Source organism: Syzygium oleosum, unplaced genomic scaffold (genome assembly GCF_021117445.2).
Source record: "Syzygium oleosum isolate NSW1041296 unplaced genomic scaffold, Sole_v2.1 Sole_v2.07, whole genome shotgun sequence".
NCBI classification, from domain to species: domain Eukaryota; kingdom Viridiplantae; phylum Streptophyta; class Magnoliopsida; order Myrtales; family Myrtaceae; genus Syzygium; species Syzygium oleosum.
This window is the reverse complement of record NW_026607491.1, coordinates 6013153-6038218: the sequence shown is the minus strand read 5'-3', so window position 1 is coordinate 6038218 and position 25066 is coordinate 6013153. Positions and strand designations below refer to the sequence as shown.

At 41.9% G+C, this 25066-nt stretch overlaps 1 protein-coding gene across 1 annotated transcript in view; it reads right to left on the bottom strand.

Moving 5' to 3' along the window:
* The window catches only part of LOC115677898 (callose synthase 3-like), a 61199-nt gene that overhangs the window by 14082 nt on the left and 22051 nt on the right, over window positions 1-25066 (bottom strand). The window contains exons 10-23 of the mRNA XM_056313350.1: window positions 22002-22139; window positions 21828-21904; window positions 21689-21758; window positions 20912-20922; window positions 15964-15976; window positions 7780-7902; window positions 7575-7692; window positions 6493-6776; window positions 3225-3281; window positions 3026-3078; window positions 2850-2910; window positions 1896-1980; window positions 1761-1810; window positions 1580-1666 (exon numbers count right to left, since the gene is read on the bottom strand). Coding sequence (XP_056169325.1) covers window positions 1580-1666; window positions 1761-1810; window positions 1896-1980; window positions 2850-2910; window positions 3026-3078; window positions 3225-3281; window positions 6493-6776; window positions 7575-7692; window positions 7780-7902; window positions 15964-15976; window positions 20912-20922; window positions 21689-21758; window positions 21828-21904; window positions 22002-22139 — 1227 coding nt within the window. The remainder of the gene's footprint in view (window positions 1-1579; window positions 1667-1760; window positions 1811-1895; window positions 1981-2849; window positions 2911-3025; window positions 3079-3224; window positions 3282-6492; window positions 6777-7574; window positions 7693-7779; window positions 7903-15963; window positions 15977-20911; window positions 20923-21688; window positions 21759-21827; window positions 21905-22001; window positions 22140-25066) is intronic.

Below are 25066 nucleotides of genomic sequence, written 5' to 3'. Positions count from 1 at the left end.
CGTAAGGATGGAGAGACCACCGCCTCTTTTTGGGATTCCTGTACAGATTCGGCAGTATACTAGTACCTACCCCTCAGGAAATGGGGAGGTTTTCGTGAGGTATCGATCAGAACTAATTGTGAATATAGGCGAGTATTTTTACCAGAAGCAGGAGTACGTGACGTGGTGCCACCGGAATGCCAATGGAAATGAGGGAGAGCCCCTCAGGACCTTTGATATCCCGGTCGATAGTGTTGGGTTATTGCACCCAATTATAGCTGATGGTGAGGTGATAAACCCTGAGGTCACGCCCGAGTGGATGAGGCAGGAGGAAGAGATGGATGAGGAGCCCGATGTACTAGTGGAGGACCCCGAGCCTATGGATGAGGAGGAGGATGACGAACCCGAGGCCATGGAGCAGGACGTAGAGGAGGACGGAGAGGTTGCAGAGCTGAGATCAGATGAGGAGGGGTTCGAGATTTACCTGGACCCGGAATTGGAGCTGGACTCCGAGGACGAGCGAGCTCAGGCCATGGATTCGGAGGAATCGGAGGCTAGCGAGGATGCCTCCGAGGAGCTGTCAGATGATTCTACTGAGTTGTCTGATCCTGGCTTGGAGCCATAGAGTCGTCCCGTGTCCTTAGCTAGTAGTGAGGGCCGCCACTTTTTGGACTGTAGCTCTCTTCCCAAGTTTTAACCTACCTCCCTAGCCGCTTACCACTTTTTGACCAAGTGGCTACTGATCGTGTGTACCTTTTTGTTTGTACTTGCAAATATTGTACAAATGGTTTTTTTTATAGCAATATAAATGTGTAATTATTTTTCTACGATGGTGTTTGATGTGTGGCTGTCCTTGGCTCATATTGTAGTTGTCTGGGTTTATTTATTTAATACTTCCGCGTGTGCTTGATCTCTGTTTTGGGCGTGGGTCGGCGACGCTTCCTGGGACGTCGCAGTCAAATGACCGAAGGTGGGATGCTCGCGCTTCGTGGGGTACGGGGCGTGACAGTAAATGTATCACATAGGTACAAGTTTAGTGTTTTTATGTCACAAGAAAAAGTTTAGGATAAATGTGTCATATTGAGCATAGTTTGGGGTTTTTTATGTAAAAAAAAACGTTAAGGATAAATGTGTCACAGTAGGCATAATTTAGAGTTTTTTGTGGCTTTTTCCCTTTATAAAATAGTGGTTCACAAAACAAACCTAGATTAATGTCTAACTTCTAGCTACAAGCTACAAAGTCTGCCAACAAATATTGTAGTAATTATTTTTAACAAAGCAACGGAATTCAAGAAAACTTTGCACTGATTCCTGCTGGTAACATCTAAATTGTTGCGGTTACAATAGATAAAATTGTTCTTTCTGTTGTCCTCAGTCATACTAGGGATGGTGCATTGTCATCGAAAATGCACGTATCCAGCCATTGAAAAGTAGAGGTCACTGTTAGCGGTTCTTGTGAAAACAGTAATTAAAAGGTTAAAAAACCATGTTTAAACTTCTCATAATGGCTTTAGCGCAATTCCACAAAAAAGAAAAGAAAATAAGATAATACAAGCACGAGCAAACCCATAAGAACCACTATATGACAATTTCCACTTACCTCTCCGAGCCGACTACATGCACCACATATTCCTCCAACAACAGAGGAGAATATGGCATACCATATTTGAGTGTCCATAAAGTAGACCTAAAGAGAAAAGAACTGTATCAAAAAGCGGTAGACACATAAGCTGAACCAGAGTTACGACAGTATACCCAAAGGAAAGCAGTATAGTCTGTACCAGGATAACAGGAGCCCAGATAGCAATCACGACACCAATATTATTTTTTGCTGCAAAGTTAAAAAGTAAATGTATATACAAATTCTCGAGAGTTGATAAGAAGGATTTACACAACATGATGATATTCAGCTTCATTACCTCGTGGAAAGAATTCGTGCCACTGGAGATTAGTTACCTGAACACTCATTATAGCTTTTGTAGGACCCACCAAAGGCTTTATCTACAACTCATTTAAAAAGGGGAAAACGTGCTTATCAGGAATCCAAACAAATGGCAGCCAATAAAATTAATCGTGAATATCTTCTTCAGTACTCAGGCACCAAGACTGTCAGGAGTTTGCATTACAGCATCTGCAAGCTCCATATAACACTGTTGGAAATTGGTGATCCATTTTTTAAAAAGCCTCTAGTCCAACCTAGAAAAGCCTAGAATTACATGGATAGCAAGTCCAATTCAAAGTTGAAGACTCTCGTGAAGACTGGGCAAAGGAAAAGTGTGGAGTTCACTAGAGCACGTGTAAAAAAATCTTGTATAATAGTTAAAGTGTACATGGGTTAAAAGAAGACACGTAGGACATGTCTTTACCGCTTGTACAGGGAAATGTCGGTCGAGTGACTCTATAAATAGAGCTTCTACTCATTCTTGTGCGGGTGTGGGGGAGTAGATTAAGATAGTTTCTATATCATGAAATTATTCTCCATCACCAACACTTCTTGTACTATCCATTTCCATCAACTAGATAAACCATATCTCATGGCTGTACCCTTGAACTATCTTATCTTGTTCCATTGTCCATCCTCTACCAAATATATCCTATGCACATACACTTGGACACATTCAAACCACAAACTATCATCGATACCGAAGTCATGCTTCAACGCAATCTCTAAAAATCAACATGGTATCAGAGCTCCAAATTATCCAATTGATATCAGAGCTCCAAATTCTACAAATGCCATCAACTAGCTTCCAAGAATTTATCACAGGGTTTCAATTGCAGGACAACATTTCTGATTACTTTTTTGCCCTAGATATTGCTTGCTAAGTACCACAGAAAGAAATTAAAGACGGACAAAATATTTAACATACCTCTACGTTATAACTGAATGCCAACTTCGCAATTAGTAGAAGGACCCAAAACAATGTGTACCTGACACAAAGGTGCTATACATTAAAAGTCAGACAGTGGGCAAAAAAAAGTAGGTGTCAAGTGCACGTCTTTTAAGAAAGAAGTCTTACGTTCACTTTTAAGAAAGAAGTCTTACTTGAAGAGAGTGAACGTGCTTTCATGCATTCCCCTCCCTACATAGAGCTGAGGCTGCATTTCATGACTTAACCATTAGAGCCAGACATTCAAAAAATAATAAATAGGACTATACTCAATCCGTCATGTGCACAAGCAACTAAATTCTTGTTTCAGCATTTACTCGCTAAATGAAACAAGAAGGATGATCTTATGCATACCTGTGACCACCACATCATTTGCTTCACAATCTTATAGTGCGACTGCCCCAGGAATTGGTGGATTGAAGGTGTCACGCCCCGCACCCTACGAGCGCGCGATCATCCCGCGATGGTCGATCATTGAACGCGACGTTCCAGGACGCGTCGCCGACCCAACCCAAACATCAGAGATTAGGCACGCGCGGAAGCAAATAGAAACAACCCGGACAATTAATAATGACAAGGGGGTAATAATAGCACAAAACAATAACTGTAATTCCTACACTTGGCAAATACATACAATGCTCATCAAAAGGGACAATGGTTCGCGAACTTAACTCCTCTACAAAAGGGGAGACTCAAAATACGGGACACTCGACCCGTCCTTGATCTCCGAGACACCCTTGCAGCGTCTCCCATCACTTACGGTCGCGGATCTGAAATGGTTATATAATAACCGTGAGAACGAGTCTCAATAAGCAGCCCCCTATACCCCACGTAGGCCAATGCGTACCCAGACAAGTCTAACATACGATCACCAGACAACATAATCAATTTCATACAACCAGCTTACCTCGTCTCGAATCACGAGCCAACCCCTGCATATCAGTCCAAACAAGATAATGCAAGAATAGTTCATCATCATATCACGGTCACTCGGCACACGCAATTTCACTCGCATTCAACCAGCCCAGCCAAGCAACCACACGTTCAACTGGTCAATTAAATCACACGCTCAACCAGCCAAATCAGTCACACGCTCAACCAGCCAATTCAGTCACACGCTCAACCAGCCAAATCAGTCACACGCTCAACCAGCCAATTCAGTCACACGCTCAACCAGCCAATTCAATCACACTCAAATCACATGCGTGTCCGAACATCTTTCTCACTACCCGCGCCACTGCGCCTCAAATTCATTCTCACAGGCACACGAGCCTCACAATTCGATCAATTCCAATGGCCGCCGTCAACACGTCCCAAGCCATATCATTCAATCAATTCCAGTGGCCGCCGTCAACACGTCCCAAGCCACACTATTCAATCAATTCCCATGACCGACGTAAACACGTCCCGGTCTAATCACACCTTTAACGGGCCACCGTCAACACGTCTCAAGCCCGCATCCATTTGGCACATCGACCATTCATGCCTTCACACGGACCGCCGTCAACACGTCCCAAGTCCGTCTTTCCATTTGGCACACCGGCCAGTCAAGCCTTCACACGGACCGCCGTCAACACGTCCCAAGTCCGTAGCCCTCCGATCGATCCGGGCTTAAAATCGACAGGCAAGCACCCGCCAATCAATTAAATCAATTTCACGCCAATTGCATCAACAGCCCATAATCACAACTCAGTCCAATTCACAATTCGCCACCTCAATCCACAAACCCGACGTTCAAGTCGGCCACACGCAATTATCCAATCGAGCATATTATTTAATCAAATTCAAGTAGCAAAATTATAAAATAATATAATTAGATGAAACACGCCCTAGCCGTTCTAAACCCGAGACAAGTCGATGAAATACCCACGTACAAATCAGACTCACATCACGATCCATCACACTTGCCCACAAATCCATCATTTATGCCTACCACATACGAACATCAAGTCCACCCATGAATGCCACTACAATATTATCAATTAGCCCACCATAATTAGTCATTAATTAAGCCCCACACTTCTCACAATTTAAACTATCAATTAAGCACGTACAAAAATTGCCCACAATCCACGTTAAGCCCCTAAACCGGTACTAATTACCTCATGGACAAGTCTAATAATACCCAAAGTACTAGGTAGGGTTTAGGAAGTCACTTACCTAAGTTTGGCTCTGTAAAAGTCGGCTCGGGCCTAAAATGGCCCGAGTGAACAGTGTCTCACTCGGCGCGGGCAAGGGCGCGACGGGCGCGGGGCTCGGCCACGGTGCTCGGCCACGGGCACAGCCCTCGGCCACGGGCACAAGGCCCGGCCACGGGCTCGGCCACGGGCACACGCATGGGCACGAGCGCGGGCACGGGCGCGGGAACGGGCACGGGCGCAGGCAACGGGCACAGGCACGGGCACGGCGACGGGCGCGCGGCTTGGTCGCGTGGGCGACGAGCCGGCTACGGCTGGGCTGGCTGGCCGGGAGTGGCTGGCTGGCCGGCGGGGGCGGCGGCGGCAGCGACGGCGGCGGCCGCGACCGGCGACGAGCTGGACAGCAAGAAGGGAGGAGGGGAAGAAGGCGGCTGAGGTGGGGAGGGGCGAAGGTGAGAGAGACAGAGAGAGAGAGAGAAAGAAGCTGGGGTGGCGGGGCTCGGCCGGGGCGGGCGGCTGCACGCGTCGCTGGGCAAGGGCGGGCGGCGAGCTCTTGGCGGCCCGGCGAGCCGAGCTCGCGGCGGTGGGACGAACGGCAAGCTCGGGCTGCGAGTTGGGGCGGAGGACGAGAGAAAGAAAGAGAGCAGATCGGTTGGGGCGGTGGCCGGCGGACGGTGAGCGGCGGGACGGACGGCGAGCTCGGTCGGCGATCGCGCGGCGTCCGGCGGGCTCGAGCGAGAAACGAACCAGAACCGGACGCCCGAAGAAGAAGAAGAAGAAGAAGAAGAGAGAAAAGGAGAAGAGAGGAGAGAGGGGTGTCAGGGGAGTTTGTCAGCATGCAGGGGGAGAAGGGACGTGTATGGGGAACGTGCACGGCAGAGGGGGGGAAAAGAGAGAGAGAGAGAGAGAGAGAGAGAGAGAGAGAGAGAAACGTGCGCGGGGAGGGGACGGGCGGCGCGGCAGAGGAGAGAGGAGAGAGAAAGAGAGAGAAAAAGTTAATATTTATCCTCGAGCGCGAATCAATGGACACGGTTCAAACTAAATATCGATTTAACGGTCATAATTCAAATATTAAATGCGATCCGAGGACCCAAATTCAAAACCGAAAGCGATTTACCGGTCCAAAATAAGCCTCGCATATAAAAAGGGACAAAGGCCGAATTAATTAAATCAAACTATAGCGAGGGGGTCTACTAGTCCAAATTCGCACCCGGTCAAAAACTCCCATTTTTCCATTATTCCTGACAATCTCAACGCTGGCTACGATAATATTGACACGGTCCAATTTATTTCGTCCTGAAACTCCCGAAAATCAACTGCCAAGTTCGAGGTCTAAATAACGGCCAAATTCGATCGAATGCGATTCTAGCGAAATCTCAAGATTTAAAAATAATAACCGGGAGTGATCAGTTCCCGGGCGAGATTTTTACTATAAGCGCACTGACGAAATACCCGTTTTATAAATCCCAAAAATGGGTCAAAATTCGGAATGTCACAAAAGGGAAGAGAAACAACAATGCAGCAAGCATATTTGGAAAGAGGTATATCGCAACGGCTAAGATAAACAAGGAAGGTGACCTTGAACCATTGCCAAACCAGTTTTTGATGGTTAGAGTGGATCCAGGAGGATTCTTCCAAGGATGAGCATATGTTAATGTGAGAATAATAACCCAAGCAGCAGCTGCAACGACCTTCAGTTTATATCTTAGCTTTAGATCATCAGACATGCTCCGTCGTGCTTTCCAGGTGAGAATTACATCAAGAACAGCTGCACCAAAAAAGCAAAAAGGTTATTCTTCCATGTTAATATCCTGTAAGAGTTTTGAGTATAACTAAACTCCATCCTATAAGCACTTAGTTACAGTTATAGCAGACTTAGGCTAGGGGAGCCTGCCTTAACCAAAAAGATTAAAAAAAAAAAAGCAGCAGTTGTCTACTTTAGCAGATGGACTTGTTAAAGACTCTAAGAAAGAGAAAAAAGATACAAGCTACACCTAAATCCAGTAATGTCTCAATAAGAAAATTGAAAGTGGCACAGCAGAAGCAAACTCTTCCCTCTTCATTGCCAGTTCACATTTATTTTCCTCAATTGCACAGGATATTTCTGTACGTTAATTGGACTTATGTAGGCTACAATTTATTGCAACTTGTCTTAATTCTCTAAAAAGCAGGTGTACTTTATAAATAAGCAGACATTTGATGTTCACATGAGCAGCAAAGCATTGGTTCCCAAAACACTGGTAATTGCTTCAATATTCGGTATCAATTTGAGTGTATATGCACTCTAGGTCATGAAATGATCTAAACTCAATTATTTGAAATCATAAAAGAGATTACATGCACTTAATACACTGAACAAAGTCCTCCTAAGCACATGGTTTCATATGTTTTTCTATTTGGTAATGCTCGTCAAATGCAAAACATTGACTAAAGACCATCGCTAGTCTTGCTATAGAATAGCAGGCACGGTGAATAAGATACAGACGATTATGCCCAAAGAAAGTTCGAGGAACCTAGGAAAGGAAAAGACAAAGGAATTGACACCAACAAAGTTAATCTCTAATACCTTGTACTAGCTTCAATATCGCAGCAGTTATAAAGATAGACGACACTTTCTTAAAAACATCAGGAGTAAAGGGAGCAGTTAGATCCCCGGAGCAATTTTGAGCAACAATTATCATTGCCTAAGAAAAGGTCAGAGTCAAAGTCAGTTAAATTTTGTATAGACAAAATCTGAGTGTACCAAGCACCAAGAAAGCGTAAGCATGAACCTGTAAGCATAGAATAAAGAAGCTCCACATCTGATCATAGCTTCTGAAAATGTGCCAGAAAGACCGTATCTCAACAAAATTCACTTTCCCAACCCATCGAACTCGATAAGCCAGTTTTGAATCCTACACGTACGGACACAAGAAAATCAAGATTAGTGCATGTACGCCCACCTGATTTTTTTTTTTTTTTTTTTATGACCCAAGGAACCCCCGCACGGCCGACAGCCGGGAGGTAAACTCTGGGGGCGACACGTGCTAGCCACCACACACGTGCACCGGTTAAGTCACCCTGCGGCACCCGGGATTCGAACACTCAACCTTTTGCGAAAGGAAGAGTGCGCGCTCCAGCAGCGCCACCCAGGCTAGTGGTTTTTCTTTTATCATACAATTCAAACCTGATTTTCATAGCTTCATCAAACAAAAAAAAACTAGCAATCCTCACTCCCTCCTGAATCAAGCGAGTTTTCACCAATACAGAGAGAGAGAGAGAGAGAGAGAGAGAGAGAGAGAGAGAGAGAGGGAGCAAGGGGAAAAGATTAAGCATGCAATTCGGCTAGTGCAGAAAAGAGGGAAAGCGGCAGGCTTCTCCAAGGATGGATCACTCTGTTAAATGGGGGACTGCAGGGGGTGGGTATATAAAAGTGCAGAACGGAGGGATGGGATAACTTCAAAAGAAAACTTCCCATTAGTGTGGACAACGACTGCAAACCTTGCCGTAGACTGATAGATGTTGTGGAGATACTGCCTTAAAAGTAAGGTTTGTTCAATTGTTCATCGTAGAAACTTCAAGCAAGCTAAGTGCTGATAGCAGAAAGGCCAGCAATGGAAAAATGGTTCAACAGATTGGCTTTATACCTCAGGCTCAAGACAGGGAGGTAGAAGCTTTTTATGTAATTTCTTTGAATTGTACACGATGACGCTGGGCATGGGATAGAATGACCACCATTAACATATTGTTCTAGCTCCTGCTTGGCTCTCACCTCAGCAGAAGTTATGCAACAGAACATGCTTTTCCCGTGGAAGTCGATTTGGAAACCAGTGGTCATTCGAAGGCTTTATTTTTCTCCTAGGACACTGCCTGGGGAGTGGGGACGTAATCTAATGTTCAATAACCTTCAAATGATAGGAAAACTTTTGGCTAATCAGATGCTTTCTCACGTAAGAACAATGGAGTGAGTGTGAACCACCAATTGTTGCATCATAGTTGGACCGAACAGATTGAACTATAGATTTTGCGACTTTAGGATAAAGTGGGGTACTTCAAAATCAGTTCAAAATGAACTTTGGGCTCGGGAGGCTTTGAATTCATGCATAAGAAAGATGGTTGTCCAGCCACAAACGCTCTTTGAGAAACTTTTGTTAAAATTTGTCGAGATGATTTCTCTCCTTGTCTCTCAATTCATTTGGAAAGAAAGAAAGAAACAAGAGGGCACCTCGATGAGATTAATCCTTACGGGATTCTTTTAGAGATTAGCTTTACTTTTTCGCTGTCGCGACCTAAAATTTCTCTCAGGCTAATGGATTGTTAGGACTAACCCTAACTCGGGCCCTCCCAAGCCCTACCAATTCGCAACTTAGGATTTAAGTTTTTAACATGCGAAAGTTTTCATGCTTGGAGTCGCCACTAATCTATTTGTGGTAGGTCGATTAGAAACCTAAATAAAACATAGGGAGATATGTTTTATTCCTACGAACCAGAGATTCTAAGCTCGGGGACTTGATTACGCTAGATCTAGTCTAACGCCCTTTCGGTACCTTTTCTTTTCAAAAACATTTGTGCAGGCAGTCTGGATCCATTTTAACTTAGTCACTAGCATGTGAGGTGATCATGCGGGTGCGCAAACCACCAAAGTAACACCCAATAATCAAAATATTAAATAAATTGCAAGATTGGGAGAATTACTTATCTCGAAGCAACGTAATCATCTGCATTGTTAGCTAGAAAATCACATCAACAATTCTAATATGATTTCTAATTAACAAGCAGTTCACTCAATATTTTTTAGGATTTTCACTTATTTAAATGAAAACTAACCTATATGTAATGACGTGCAAAAATTAACATGCGATTAATGCAGCCTAACATGCAAACTATATGTCATGCGACGACGTGACCTAATTCTAATGACGGACAAATGATTTATTTTTGGTATTTTCAAATGAAATTCGGAATTAAAAATTATTCAAATTAACATGCAATCTATCCTAGAGAAAATGATTTGATCTATCCTAAAGTGATTCTTTTTTTTTTTTTTGGGGATTTTTATTAAAATTCGAAATTATTAAATATCCTAAATAATCCACTAAGATTAAAATAATTTCTAATTTAAACTAGGAAATATGCCACCCTAAATCCCAATTTAAATCAAATAATTATCTTATTCTTTTGGATATATTTAAGATTCCCTAAGCATGCAAAATTTCTAATTTAAATCTAACTAACAAATTTTTTGGTTTTCTTTATTTAAAAGAAAAACAATCAAACAAAGATACCAATCACATTCAAACAATCCACGCAATCCGCAAGATTCTTCAAATTCAGATAAGGCAAAGAAATCAAACTAACGGTCATATCTATAGGGTTATAGATATCGACGAAAGTTGATTGTTTAAATTTGGAAAGCAAATTAAATATATTATCGTATCCAAGTGATTATGGACAAGATAACGATTTTCCGTATCGCCGCGTATCGTACCTTAGGGATAAGGTCGGATAGTCGTCCAGATACGTTGCCAAATTAGGAATGATTCCTAATTTTTAGGTGTTTTCGAATATTGCGGATATCGCAAATATTATCCTAAGATATATAGCTATCCATCAAAATATTCACGAAATATTCGAATACCCGAAAACTAGGAAATTAAATAAATATTCGGATAATCTTACCTAATTGGCGGATAATTCCAAATTTGAACTCGTGGCGGATCGGGATCGCGGCGAGTGGACCGGCAACGGATAACCGATGACGGGCGACGAGCGATCGACGGCGGATGCGGCGACAATGGACTGGCTCGCGACCACGGAGTCGGCCGCGAGAGTGACGCAACAGCAGGGGCGTGACTCGACAGTGGGCTCTCGGTCAACTCGGGAGCAGCAAATGCATCGTCGTCCTTCAGCTTTTGACCGAATCTGGCTGGTCTTGTAATGGTCTTCTTCTGATTATCAAACTTTGACTATTTAAGCCCACACAATTAAGCTTTCCACTTGACTGTCTTCAATGCTTCGGTGTGTATCAAACAAAAGCCGATCTAGTCATGCGGGGACGTCGGACCAATTGCTTGGATGTTGTGGTCTCGCATTGGCAAGAGAAGGAGAACGGTGGCGTCGTGAGCGTTGAACTTGGAGCGTGGCGGCGCTCGATGGCTTCGTCGTCGGAGGGCTGGTTCAGCGTCGTTGTGTAAGGACTTCTCACTGGTGCAGGCTTGAACGGGGCACGAGCAGCAGAGGTGCGGATTCGGTAGAGATCGGAGCGAGGAGGGTCACGACTCACGGCCACGGTCGGCCGTGAGAGAAGCAAAGGCGAGGCGGCGGCTCGGCAATCGGCGGTGGGACAGCAACGTCACGGAACAGCAGCGGCAGGAGTCCGCGCGTGTCAGGGAGAAGCGGCAACCAGCCCGGCGTTGGAATGGGCGACACGGGCACGACAGTGTCGACTTCGGGGCAGCAGTGACTCACGGCCACAGGTCTGGCCGTGAGCGTGCGCGACGTTGATGGAGGCCCGGCAGTGAGGCCACACGGATGCGGCGGTAGGACAAGTCCACCCGTGATCCTCTCTCTCCCCCCGTTCCTCTCTCTCGCTCTCGTGTTTTCTCTCTGTGTTTCTTGTGTCTGATCCGATCCAAAAGAAAAGCCCCCCCTTCACGCATTGCACTATCATCTTATTTATATGCCAAGAAATGGAGCCCACCAAGGAAAGAAAATATACAATATTTTCTCTTTTCAACCACATATTGCACAATCTAGCTTTGCAATTTCTTTCCTCCTCTCCCCTCTCGCACACATCTTCTTTTATATTTGTTTTGTCTTCTTCACTCCCCAAATCAGAATATTGTCCGTATTTCAGCCAATATTCCACGCCTAAACCGACAAGATTACGCCCTTCAAGACTCGGAAAAGAATCTCTCTCTTTTTTATCGATTCTTGATCAAGAATTATGCACCAAATATATGGCAAACATATAATATACACACAATCAAGAATATAACCTTTTGCACGATTTATATGTTGCTCTTGATCGCATGTCCCTAGATCGTGAACTTACGAAAATTCTTTCTAAGTGTAGGACCCCTCGCGCAAAAATAAATGGGCTAGGCCAAAATCTTTAATCCACGCGAGTTTAGTCCAATTTCCATTGAGTTCACAACCTCTGCACTTGAGTCCATCCGCCGCCAGTCCAATGCAAATGCAACTATGTGAGCCTAAATACAAATTCAAATGCTTCTAATCTATATGCTAATTTTTTGTCTAGGGACTGGGATCGATCCCTAATTTTTATGCAACGAACGACTGACTGGATTGTCAAAATTTAGGTGTCAACAGCTGCCCCTCTTTGAAGGGGAGCTCGAAGAGGTTTCATTCAAAGATAAAATGATACCTGAAATTTGACTATGCAAATGCAATGAGAAAAATTAATTTTTTTGTCGAGTAAATGGGATCTCAATGAGCCCACACCCATTTTCTAATATGATATGAAAATGCAAATGCAAAAATAGAAAACATACCTGCATTTACTTACCTGAAGATTTGGAAAAGCAAAATTGGGGTATGGATCAGCTTTCAAAACCCGCCAAGTATCTGGAATTCCCAATAGTATTTGAAAGCTCGAAAATCCCCTTCGGATTTTCAGAGAAGAGCTTGAGATGAGATGGGCTCGAAAATTCCCTTCGGATTTTCAATGAAATGTATCGAATAATTCCCTTCGGACTTTCAAGAAAAATTCCTGAAACTTCAATCAGATACTTGAATGCGCTCGATGATTCCCTTCGGATCTTCGAGAAGATATCTGAAACTGCAATCAGATATGATTAATAGGATCGAAAACTCCCTTCGGATTTTTGGAAATGATATCTGAAACTTCAATCAGATACTTGAAAGGGCTCGATGATTCCCTTCGGATCTTCGAGAAGATATCTGAAACTGCAATCAGATATGATTAATAGGATCGAAAACTCCCTTTGGATTTTCGGAAATAATACCTGAAACTTCAATCAGGTATTTGAATGGGTTCGATGATTCCCTTCGGATCTTCGAAAAGATATCTGAAACTGCAATCAGATATGATTAATAGAATCGAAAATTCCCTTCGGATTTTCGAAAATGATACCTGAAACTTCAATCAGATATTTGAATGTTGAAAAATATTTAAACAAATTCGAAGCTTCAGATAGCAACTCAAGCGTCAGGAACTCTTCAGTCTTCGAGGAAACATTACCTGTCGGACATTACTAGAGCAAAAACACATATGCATTCATAAAAGAGATTAGCAATCACGGCTACTCTAGAACACACATTTCAAAATTCATTAATTCAATTGAGGTTTATGCATGATGGTTTTACCATATTTGCATAACCAAATTTCCACTATGGAGAATTATCATTAAGACAATTTTCACTTATAACGTGGATTTCTTAAGAATGCTAAATGAGAGACTTTCAGTTAAAAAGGGCTTTCATTCACTCTCATTCAGAAGGGCTATTTTATGAGAATCACTCCGTCTCACCATCATCATGTCGACAAGGATCCGAGTATTCTCGCAAGCGGTACGACCTTACCAATCTAAGAGGTCTTTATCAGGACCGTAGTGTCGGTTTGGTCAATGGCTTAACAAAGGGGACTCTTCGAGTCGAGGGTATTGAAAGAAAATACTCCACAATCATCTCCGGGTTTACAAGTCAAGAACCCTGCAAAATGAGATAGAAATAGACTTGCTCGCACTTCTTCGGGCTAAGCTTATAAACATCTGAAATTCTACTTAATTCAAGTGCCCTAATCAGAAGAGACTTTGCAAGGGACGTAACGTAGGCTAGGTTCACGGGTTGAGAAACGAAAGGATATATCAGGCTCGAAAATGTGTATAAGGGTGAGAGTTGGTGATCATCTAGGCATAATCACCGATCTTCTTCATTGCCAGGGATTGTCTTCTTGGTAGATGCTCTATTGGCCGCAAGAGTTCGTCACTTGATTCCTTAAGACTGTGGATATCTTTGTGACTTTGACACATCATATTTCGACATTTTCTACTCCAAAGTTCTCTCTTTTTTCTTCATTTTTTTTTTCTTTCTCTTCTTCTTCTTTTTTCTTTTCATGGGCATTGGCCTTGCTTTTACCAGGAACACTGCTTTTTCATGCCCCTAGTTTTTTTCACTTTTGACTTTTGACACACACCGTCTACAATGCATACATTGGCCAACCATACTTTGGCTTATTTTGACCGAATGACTAACATTTGGACTCTCGGGGTCTTCGTCTTCTATTGGCACTCCGGATATGCTGCATGGACAGTGATGACTTTTACCTTGCTCCAGTGTGGGGGATGATCACCAACTGGGTTTTTATGAAATGAAATTGCAGGCTCAAGTGGGCTAAGCAATGGATAAAGTGTGTAGGATAGAGAAAGAACTGCTCTTCATCATTCTAAGGCACTTGAATTAATGTTTGAGTTCATTTGCAATAGCAACACTTGAAGATTGATGCAAGTGTGAGTAAGAAAATTTCTATCTATTTTTCTCACCTTACGATGTCGACTTACCTCCAGTTTACCCCGATGTGGGGTGGTTCTTGACAGGGGTAATTTGAAAAAACTTCTCCAAGTGTTTGGGCTCAAAGTGGCGAAACAATGGATAACCTGTATTATTTAGGATAGAGAAGTGAACTGCCCCTCGTCATTTTGATAGCCGTACCTTTCGCGAGATAACCCTTTACCTTGTAGATATGGAATTTTTCCACTCATCTCACAAGTGTATGAATAGGGGATGGTGTATAGGATATGGCTTGCCTTTCATCATCCCAACATATCTCATTTAGCATACTCAAGTAGTTCCACATCATTCATTGAATTGTCCATCTTGACAAATTTCAACATGAAATTGATGGGTCAAATAGGTAAACTTACCAAGCAAAATTTCTTTTCCTTGAAAGATGTGATCATTTCACAAGCTTATCAACTTCAAGCACAAAAAAGTTTGCAACTTCTGAACATATTTATCATACTCAAAAATTTCATCATAAGCATGAAAAATATGGCATTGAGCATTCAAAATAAATGGTCCCTGCAAAAGGTGTGAGAACATCAACACAGAGAGACATTTTTTGGAATGGGAGTCCTTTGATTGCCCCTATTTAGAAGGAATGGACACATGAATGCTCCATCGTTGCTTTTGCCCCTGCACAAGAGAACGTGCATGAATAGGATTCTATGTAACGCAAAATGAGACTTAGTAAATTTCGATTATCCAAGGAATTATCTCAATGGCCGCTACAGGAGTCTGTCATGCCCCCGATTTGTCATCTCCTTTTCTGGCTTTCCAGATATAGCACCACACCAAATCAAGTTATGATTCATTGCCCCCAGATAAGTCTTTGCAAGCTCACTTTCCTTCGAAGGCTTTGTTAGCTCTCAATTGAACCAATGGGTTCATCACCGTTGAACTGGATGTGTCATTTTCTCATCATAACAAGCTAGAGTATTATGCTCTGAGACATGAAGTAAATGAGTCAGACGAACAAACAGGGTTTATTTGATGCATGATTTGGAAAAAGGTTTTTTCTTTTTATTAAAAAAAGCAATGAAATGCTTTTTATTTTCGGAAAGTTTTTTTTTTGGAGGGAGCATGAGAAAGCCCAGCCCTCAGAATTTCTCCTTGGATGATATTTTCTTTTCATGGTTGGATATCATCACCGAGCTAGTTTGGTATACTTCAACATACCCTCAAAATGCAAATAAACTTGTAATTTCATTGAATAGAGTCGAATGAATTACATTATTGGAAGGGAAATGCAAATAATCAAAGCCCTACGAATAAAAACATAAACATGAATTGAAATCCTAGAAAGCAGGAAATCCTAGAAACACTTGAAATCCTAGAAAGCATGAAAGACTCCTTCGCAGAGGAGTACAGAAATTTCTCTACTCAATAACAGCATCCGTGCTTCCGACATGGTTAGGTAGAGGGTTCCGCTCGACATTTGGTTGATCACTGCGGAAAGAGAATGCCTTTGTGTCCAAGAGGTCTTGAATTCTATGTTTCGTACATAACAATCATCGATAGAATGACCGACTTCCCCATATGATACTCACATTTCTTAGAGGAGTCATAACCAGAGAACCGCTCGGGGTTCGGGCGTTTCGGCTCACTTGAAAGCAAATTTTTCTTTTGGAGGACAGGCAAAACTTTGGATAACGGACCAGGCAGAGGCGTGAAGTTCCTTTTAGTACCTTGTTGTCGACTAGTGAATTGGCGTCCACCTTGTTGTTTGCCAGCAGACTGCATTGTCGGAGCAGTGTCACGGCTTTGTTGAGAGTAAGCTACATTCACTTCAGGTGTCGGTTCCTTATCCTTCTTGAGGGTGAACTTCTTAGCAGAGGTAGCCTGCTCAGTGGCCCAACCATCGCGCAGAGCGATCTCAATGCGTTCTCCCACAGGTATCAACTCAGCTAAAGAATTGAAATTAGAACCCAACATTCGATTACGAAACTCGAACGGTAAAGTCTTCATGAACGTATCAAGCATCTCCTTCTCAGTCAACTCGGGGGTAATTTGCACAGCTAGAGCTCTCCACCTAGTAGCATAGGCCTTGAAGGTCTCAGTCTTTTTCTTCTCAGTGCGAATCAAATCCTCACGTGACGGGGCCACGTCAATATTGAATTTGTATTGACGAATGAAAGCATCAGACAAATCCTCCCATGTCTTGAGCGAATGAATCTTTTTCAAAACGAACCATTGTAAGGGGGGTCCGGTTAAGCTATCTTGGAAAGTGTGGATCATGAGTGGCACATTATCAGCATACAGCGCCATCCTCGTTGTGTAGTATTGTAAATGGACCTTAGGACAGGAAAGGCCATCGAACTTATTAAACTCAGGCGCCTTGAACTTCTTAGGGACTTGAACCTTGACAATGTGAGCAAGACCTCGTGAGAATTGATCATCAAAGCCTTGCATTTGACGGAATTTTTCTTCAAGCTTATCAATACGCTCAGCCTCATCACTCTTTGGTGGCTTAGAAGATGCATCGCCCCCATCTATAATGATCGGACGAGCTTTGTCAGTTAAAGTTGCACCATTCTCGGTCGAGGAAGTGCCAATGGCAACAGTTTTTCCCTTGTCTTTTGACTCAACAGGAGGAGAGTCATCGGGCAGTACAATCTCTACACTCGGTTGAGCGGGTGCAGACAGTGTGGAAATGCTTGTCTGTAGAGAAGCAACTTGTTTGGTGATATTCTCGAGCACATTCAGGACTTGGTTCATTTCGGTTTCAAGGACAGCAACACGAGCCTGCTCATTTTGGTCAGTCATTCTTGCTCTTGAGCGAGTACGGATTGGGGAACGTTGACGGTCCGTAATAACCTAATTAAAAATAGAGCATGGTAAGTATACGTCCTCAAAACGATCAGTCCATGACTCAATCTAATTGTCCCTTTTTATTCCCATTTTTCATGACATTTTTCATTACTCCATGTACTTGTGAAAATGATGGCAAATTTCTCAGGAAATAATGACCTATGACACATCCAAGAAAATAAAGACATAGATTGAAAATAATTCTCCAAAAGAGCTTTCTTTTTTCTTCTTTTTTTTTTGTTTAAAAAAAAAGGACTCAATGATTATTACTTTCAAATTAAAAACCGACCTATACCTATCATGGACCGACCCGAAAGATGCAATAACTAAATAAATTGCAAAAAGGAGAGTTCAGAAGACTTACTTTACCCGGTAGGACCATGGCAATCACATAGACACGCGCATGAAATGTGAGGTTCGATTTCTATCTAGACTCTGGCTTACAAAATGGAGACGCGAGGATTACCGGGCTAAACCAGTCATGGTTGTGGTTAGGCCGAGGTTCCCCTGACTCCGGCTTAGTCAAGGAGCCGACCCGGGTTGCAAAGGGTGCAACCGTGGTGGTAACTCAATGACACCGTGAAAAAACTTTCGGGACCAAGGAGGGCGACCCATACCACGCGGGTGTGGTCGGGGTGTCCGCTGTCTCGGTACCATCCTAAACCTGTGCTGCCTAGGTCCGGCAGCGGGTAGTGTGTGCGGTGTAGTGAAATGCAAGGCATGCACAACAGGTTATATCATACAGCGCTTCGTACATAAAATAAACCATACATCCAAACACCTCCCTGCAAAACAAGGGTTAACAATCACGCCTCCCCTTATACCTCCCAGTCTGCAAAAACATTTAACACCTAAAATGTTAGGGACGTACCTGGGATCCTCGCTGCCAAACAAAAATATTTTTTGAAAGGAAAAACTGGCCTAAGTCCACTAAGAGTTTTAACTCAAATCCCCAGCGGTGTCGCCAAGCTGTCGCGACCTAAAATTTCTCTCAGGCTAATGGATTGTTAGGACTAACCCTAACTCGGGCCCTCCCAAGCCCTACCAATTCGCAACTTAGGATTTAAGTTTTTAACATGCGAAAGTTTTCATGCTTGGAGTCGCCACTAATCTATTTGTGGTAGGTCGATTAGAAACCTAAATAAAACATAGGGAGATATGTTTTATTCCTACGAACCAGAGATTCTAAGCTCGGGGACTTGATTACGCTAGATCTAGTCTAACGCCCTTTCGGTACCTTTTCTTTTCAAAAACATTTGTGCAGGCAGTCTGGATCCATTTTAACTTAGTCACTAGCATGTGAGGTGATCATGCGGGTGCGCAAACCACCAAAGTAACACCCAATAATCAAAATATTAAATAAATTGCAAGATTGGGAGAATTACTTATCTCGAAGCAACGTAATCATCTGCATTGTTAGCTAGAAAATCACATCAACAATTCTAATATGATTTCTAATTAACAAGCAGTTCACTCAATATTTTTTAGGATTTTCACTTATTTAAATGAAAACTAACCTATATGTAATGACGTGCAAAAATTAACATGCGATTAATGCAGCCTAACATGCAAACTATATGTCATGCGACGACGTGACCTAATTCTAATGACGGACAAATGATTTATTTTTGGTATTTTCAAATGAAATTCGGAATTAAAAATTATTCAAATTAACATGCAATCTATCCTAGAGAAAATGATTTGATCTATCCTAAAGTGATTCTTTTTTTTTTTTTTGGGGATTTTTATTAAAATTCGAAATTATTAAATATCCTAAATAATCCACTAAGATTAAAATAATTTCTAATTTAAACTAGGAAATATGCCACCCTAAATCCCAATTTAAATCAAATAATTATCTTATTCTTTTGGATATATTTAAGATTCCCTAAGCATGCAAAATTTCTAATTTAAATCTAACTAACAAATTTTTTGGTTTTCTTTATTTAAAAGAAAAACAATCAAACAAAGATACCAATCACATTCAAACAATCCACGCAATCCGCAAGATTCTTCAAATTCAGATAAGGCAAAGAAATCAAACTAACGGTCATATCTATAGGGTTATAGATATCGACAGAAAGTTGATTGTTTAAATTTGGAAAGCAAATTAAATATATTATCGTATCCAAGTGATTATGGACAAGATAACGATTTTCCGTATCGCCGCGTATCGTACCTTAGGGATAAGGTCGGATAGTCGTCCAGATACGTTGCCAAATTAGGAATGATTCCTAATTTTTAGGTGTTTTCGAATATTGCGGATATCGCAAATATTATCCTAAGATATATAGCTATCCATCAAAATATTCACGAAATATTCGAATACCCGAAAACTAGGAAATTAAATAAATATTCGGATAATCTTACCTAATTGGCGGATAATTCCAAATTTGAACTCGTGGCGGATCGGGATCGCGGCGAGTGGACCGGCAACGGATAACCGATGACGGGCGACGAGCGATCGACGGCGGATGCGGCGACAATGGACTGGCTCGCGACCACGGAGTCGGCCGCGAGAGTGACGCAACAGCAGGGGCGTGACTCGACAGTGGGCTCTCGGTCAACTCGGGAGCAGCAAATGCATCGTCGTCCTTCAGCTTTTGACCGAATCTGGCTGGTCTTGTAATGGTCTTCTTCTGATTATCAAACTTTGACTATTTAAGCCCACACAATTAAGCTTTCCACTTGACTGTCTTCAATGCTTCAGTGTGTATCAAACAAAAGCCGATCTAGTCATGCAGGGACGTCAGACCAATTGCTGGATGTTGTGGTCTCGCATTGGCAAGAGAAGGAGAACGGTGACGTCGTGAGCGTTGAACTTGGAGCAGTAAGCGGCGCTCGATGGCTTCGTCGTCAGAGGGCTGGTTCAGCGTCGTTGTGTAAGGACTTCTCACTGGTGCAGGCTTGAACGGGGCACGAGCAGCAGAGGTGCGGATTCAGTAGAGATCGGAGCGAGGAGGGTCACGACTCACGGCCACAGGTCTGGCCGTGAGAGAAGCAGCGACAGGCGGCGGCTCAGCAATCAGCAGTGGGACAGCAACGTCACGGAACAGCAGCGGCAGGAGTCCGCGCGTGTCAGGGAGAAGCGGCAACCAGCCCGGCGTTGGAATGGGCGACACGGGCACGACAGTGTCGACTTCGGGGCAGCAGTGACTCACGGCCACAGGTCTGGCCGTGAGCGTGCGCGACGTTGATGGAGGCCCGGCAGTGAGGCCACACGGATGCGGCGGCAGGACAAGTCCACCCGTGATCCTCTCTCTCCCCCCGTTCCTCTCTCTCGCTCTCGTGTTTTCTCTCTGTGTTTCTTGTGTCTGATCCGATCCAAAAGAAAAGCCCCCCCTTCACGCATTGCACTATCATCTTATTTATATGCCAAGAAATGGAGCCCACCAAGGAAAGAAAATATACAATATTTTCTCTTTTCAACCACATATTGCACAATCTAGCTTTGCAATTTCTTTCCTCCTCTCCCCTCTCGCACACATCTTCTTTTATATTTGTTTTGTCTTCTTCACTCCCCAAATCAGAATATTGTCCGTATTTCAGCCAATATTCCACGCCTAAACCGACAAGATTACGCCCTTCAAGACTCGGAAAAGAATCTCTCTCTTTTTTATCGATTCTTGATCAAGAATTATGCACCAAATATATGGCAAACATATAATATACACACAATCAAGAATATAACCTTTTGCACGATTTATATGTTGCTCTTGATCGCATGTCCCTAGATCGTGAACTTACGAAAATTCTTTCTAAGTGTAGGACCCCTCGCGCAAAAATAAATGGGCTAGGCCAAAATCTTTAATCCACGCGAGTTTAGTCCAATTTCCATTGAGTTCACAACCTCTGCACTTGAGTCCATCCGCCGCCAGTCCAATGCAAATGCAACTATGTGAGCCTAAATACAAATTCAAATGCTTCTAATCTATATGCTAATTTTTTGTCTAGGGACTGGGATCGATCCCTAATTTTTATGCAACGAACGACTGACTGGATTGTCAAAATTTAGGTGTCAACATTCGCCTTAGGTATGGTGGGAAAATTCAATTTCAGACTTATAGCTTGTTGGAGATGATTGAAACAGTCTCTTCATAATTTTTGTAAATGGGTGGCTCCCCTTAGGAAGTTGTTTTGTACACAAGTGGAAACCCTTGGTAGTTTCTTTGATAAAGTTCTGGTCATCCTTCATAACAAGAGCGCTTAATTTTCCTCGTTAGTGTGTACGTTGGAATATACGAATATACATGTGGCAAGTAACGAAACAAGCATGAGATTCTCTCATGAACAAATTTTGATTTTAAGCAACCAACAAAAGAACTGCAAGGAAAGAAGAAACATATGTACCTCAGAAGGAAGGTGAAAAAAATCAGCATCTTCACGCATTGGCCAGCCCAACTGGAAACAGTCAATGGACCTGCCAATGGATAGGAAGTCAATATCGCCCTAAGGTGAAAGGAAAAGCTAGTGAAAAAAGGTGAATTACCAAAAGTATTCATTTAAATCATCATAGTTCCTCCATTGAGAATGCTTTAATTTTCCACGCTTACTCCTTTCCGCTTCCTGGTTAGGAATTAATGTAGCATAGAAAACCCAAAGCACGAAGAGATAAGAAAAAATGTAAATTGCCCACATAATAAATATACATAATGCGAAGTACCTTTGCAATTACTTCATAAATAGGAGTAACCACTTTTCTCAAGAAGGCCTCTTCTCCAACTCCATAAGCGGGCTTCACAATTTCTCCAGTCACGGAACTGACTTGACCAGCTAGCATAGCATCCAGTTCCAAGGCCATCTACAAGAAGCACAAGCAAATATTAAAAAAACCTTCTTAACCAGGAAAGAAGTGCAATTAACAGAATGCAGATGTTCCAATATTCGTACAGTATCGGCTTCTGACAAAATTATCTCACTTGAAAGGAAAGCTCTTTCTTAGAATGACCAAGTACTAACACAATTCAGTATTAACGTGTCAACACTTGAGCATAAATTAACTGGGATTAACTGGGTCATCCCTATATCAAGACAAGTTCGTATTCAGAAGATTGTTTCCAGGATGTCCGCTGAAACACTCGAGGTTTACAGAAGAACGATAAGAAAATTTGCCGAAACTTAAGGAATGCCAATTTCAGGTCAGCCACGGCCCACGACACAACACAGTTCTGTGCTTCCTTCAATGTAGGACAATATTCTGACCAAAAAAAAAATGTAGGACAATATCCTCCACATCTGCTTTGCCGAGGAACTAAATAGTTAAGTGTTGAATATTTCAATAGTTTTGAAAATTTGAAAGCCATTATTTTGTGACGGTTTGACGGCCATCAATTTGATGAATATCAATTGTTTTGTAATGGTTTTGACAGCCATCAATTTGATGAAAAACGCTTTGAAGTTTAAACTTGGTGAGTAACGGATGATGCAAGAATTGATGAATGACAAACGGCTTGTTTTTTTAAATATCACAGGCGACTGAATTAATTTGCATTGAGAAACCTCTGAAGATTTTAATACCGACAAAACTATCTCTTGGAGTTTATGGTTTGATAGATGCGAGTGTTGTTTCTATTTAGGTGACTATTGATGACTCAACACTATTGAAGCTATTCTAAGTGCAAAGTGAAAGAACTTGAAAGACCGGAAGGACCACAAGGGCGAACAAGTCAAAGAGAATGGGAGGTTCGTGAAGACTTGGATAAACCAATAAGTAAATAGGTTTGTGGAAGTCTAATTCACACACGTGATCAGGAAAAATCGATGGAGTTTGATAAACACAATAATTGTCAATTGGACCAGTGGGCAGAACCAAGGAAAGTTAATAGAAGCTATGGCTTATATCAAACTGAGAAGATCACTTCTGGACAAGTGACATAATGAAGACCCAGACTTTCTTTGACCGTTATTACACATTCAAAGGAATCTGATAGCCAATCACAAGCCTGAAATTACGGATTATTTTCTGAAGAAAATCCAATCTATTATTCAACATACCATTGGACAAGGATTATTTCCTAACTCGGAGACTCTATTCTTGGAAGCGGCAAGATTGCTGGAATATCTTATTGTATGGGAAATCAAATCTCCGGTGTCTACAATGGCTACATTGATCATTTAACGGTCAACTTGAAGATCAATGACTATAAAAGGGACTAGTGCAAGCCATGTGGATAGCGACAAGCTACGAGAATTACAAGAACACCTCACACACTTTATGATCAATTGATATGCTTGTTGAAAGTTATACGCTGATTGTTAATCTTTTGATAAGTGAACAAGTGTTGTAGTAATGCGTGTATTTTTTGGTAGTGTGATCTACTAGCTTTGAGTAGAAGCAACGCAAGCTATATCAGTAACATCTCAACAACTACCGGTCAATTCCGGCCTTGTTGGTAGCTGTTAGTTTGGAAGAGTGAAATTAGACTTATTCCAAGCCGAACTACTATAAATCTACGTGCATCTATCTCTATCGCATTTACTTGTTATTTCATTTATTTGATAGAAGCATCACACACGTAGTTTTTGCATATATCAAATCTATTCCTGCACATATAAACTTGATTCTACTCAATTCCGCCAAAAGTTGTCAAGTTTTGTTAAATAACCTATTCACCCTTCTAGGTTATATCTTTAGTCACATCAATTTGTTTCTCACCAACCCTATCTTTCATTTGCCAATAAATAGAACCTATAAACTACAATCCAAAAATACACCTTCACAGGAAAATTCTCTCTTCTCCTTCCATTTATTTCATTTCTTTGCTAGGTTGTACAGATAATTTTGTTGTTCTTGTTCCCTCTATTATTCTATACAGAGTAAGAGGAAGGTCTTTTGCATCCTAGGAGGATAATTGCTAGAGCCTATTGCACCGAGTTTCATACTTCAAGAAGCGAAATTATCCTTAAGGACAGTGCTTGCATGCCTTAAATAGTTGATCTCGTTATAAAAACCTCCTATGATATCTCAAAATTGATTTGTCTATATTAATATTTGATAAATGCAATTGTTGTCTTATCTCAGGATGAACTAATACAATGAGGACTCTATTACCATTGATAGAACCTAAAGTATAATGTGAAAGATTGATGATTGCTCGATGAACCCTAATAGAGGTGAAAAAGTTAGTGAACAGGAAGTTCATGGGGGACTTAAAGGCACCATGACAAGGTGAACACTTCAGATAGTCTTGATTATACTTAAGAAAATGAAGTGGAAAGTAGTACATTAGTCAACTACTTGCAGAAAGTCTTGATAGACTCACGCATTATTGATAGAATTAGCTCATTATATAACCTAAGAAGAATGTGTATGTCATATGATTACACCTTATGATTTGAAGACCCAGATAATCGGTTGACTATCAATCTAAGTCCCAAGGATTTTTTACAGCAGGCTTGGAACTCCAAAAAACATATACGAAGTAAATATAATCAACCGTGAATCAAATTTCTAGAAAAGATTATTTCCTTATATAGGCAGATCTATTTGTGAAAACCATATTAGCTAGGAAGATTTGATTTTATAGGGGCCCAGATCTCTCGGTGATTGTGTTGTTCATCTGCTGAAGATTATCCAATGACTAACTTGGATACTGAAAACTATATAAGAACATCAACGCATACCGAAGAACACACAAATTGTGCGAATGACTTAAAACTAAGAAAGCTTGATTCTTTGATGCACTTATACTCTTGTTATTGAGCGAGAAGTTCATTTATAGAGAGTGC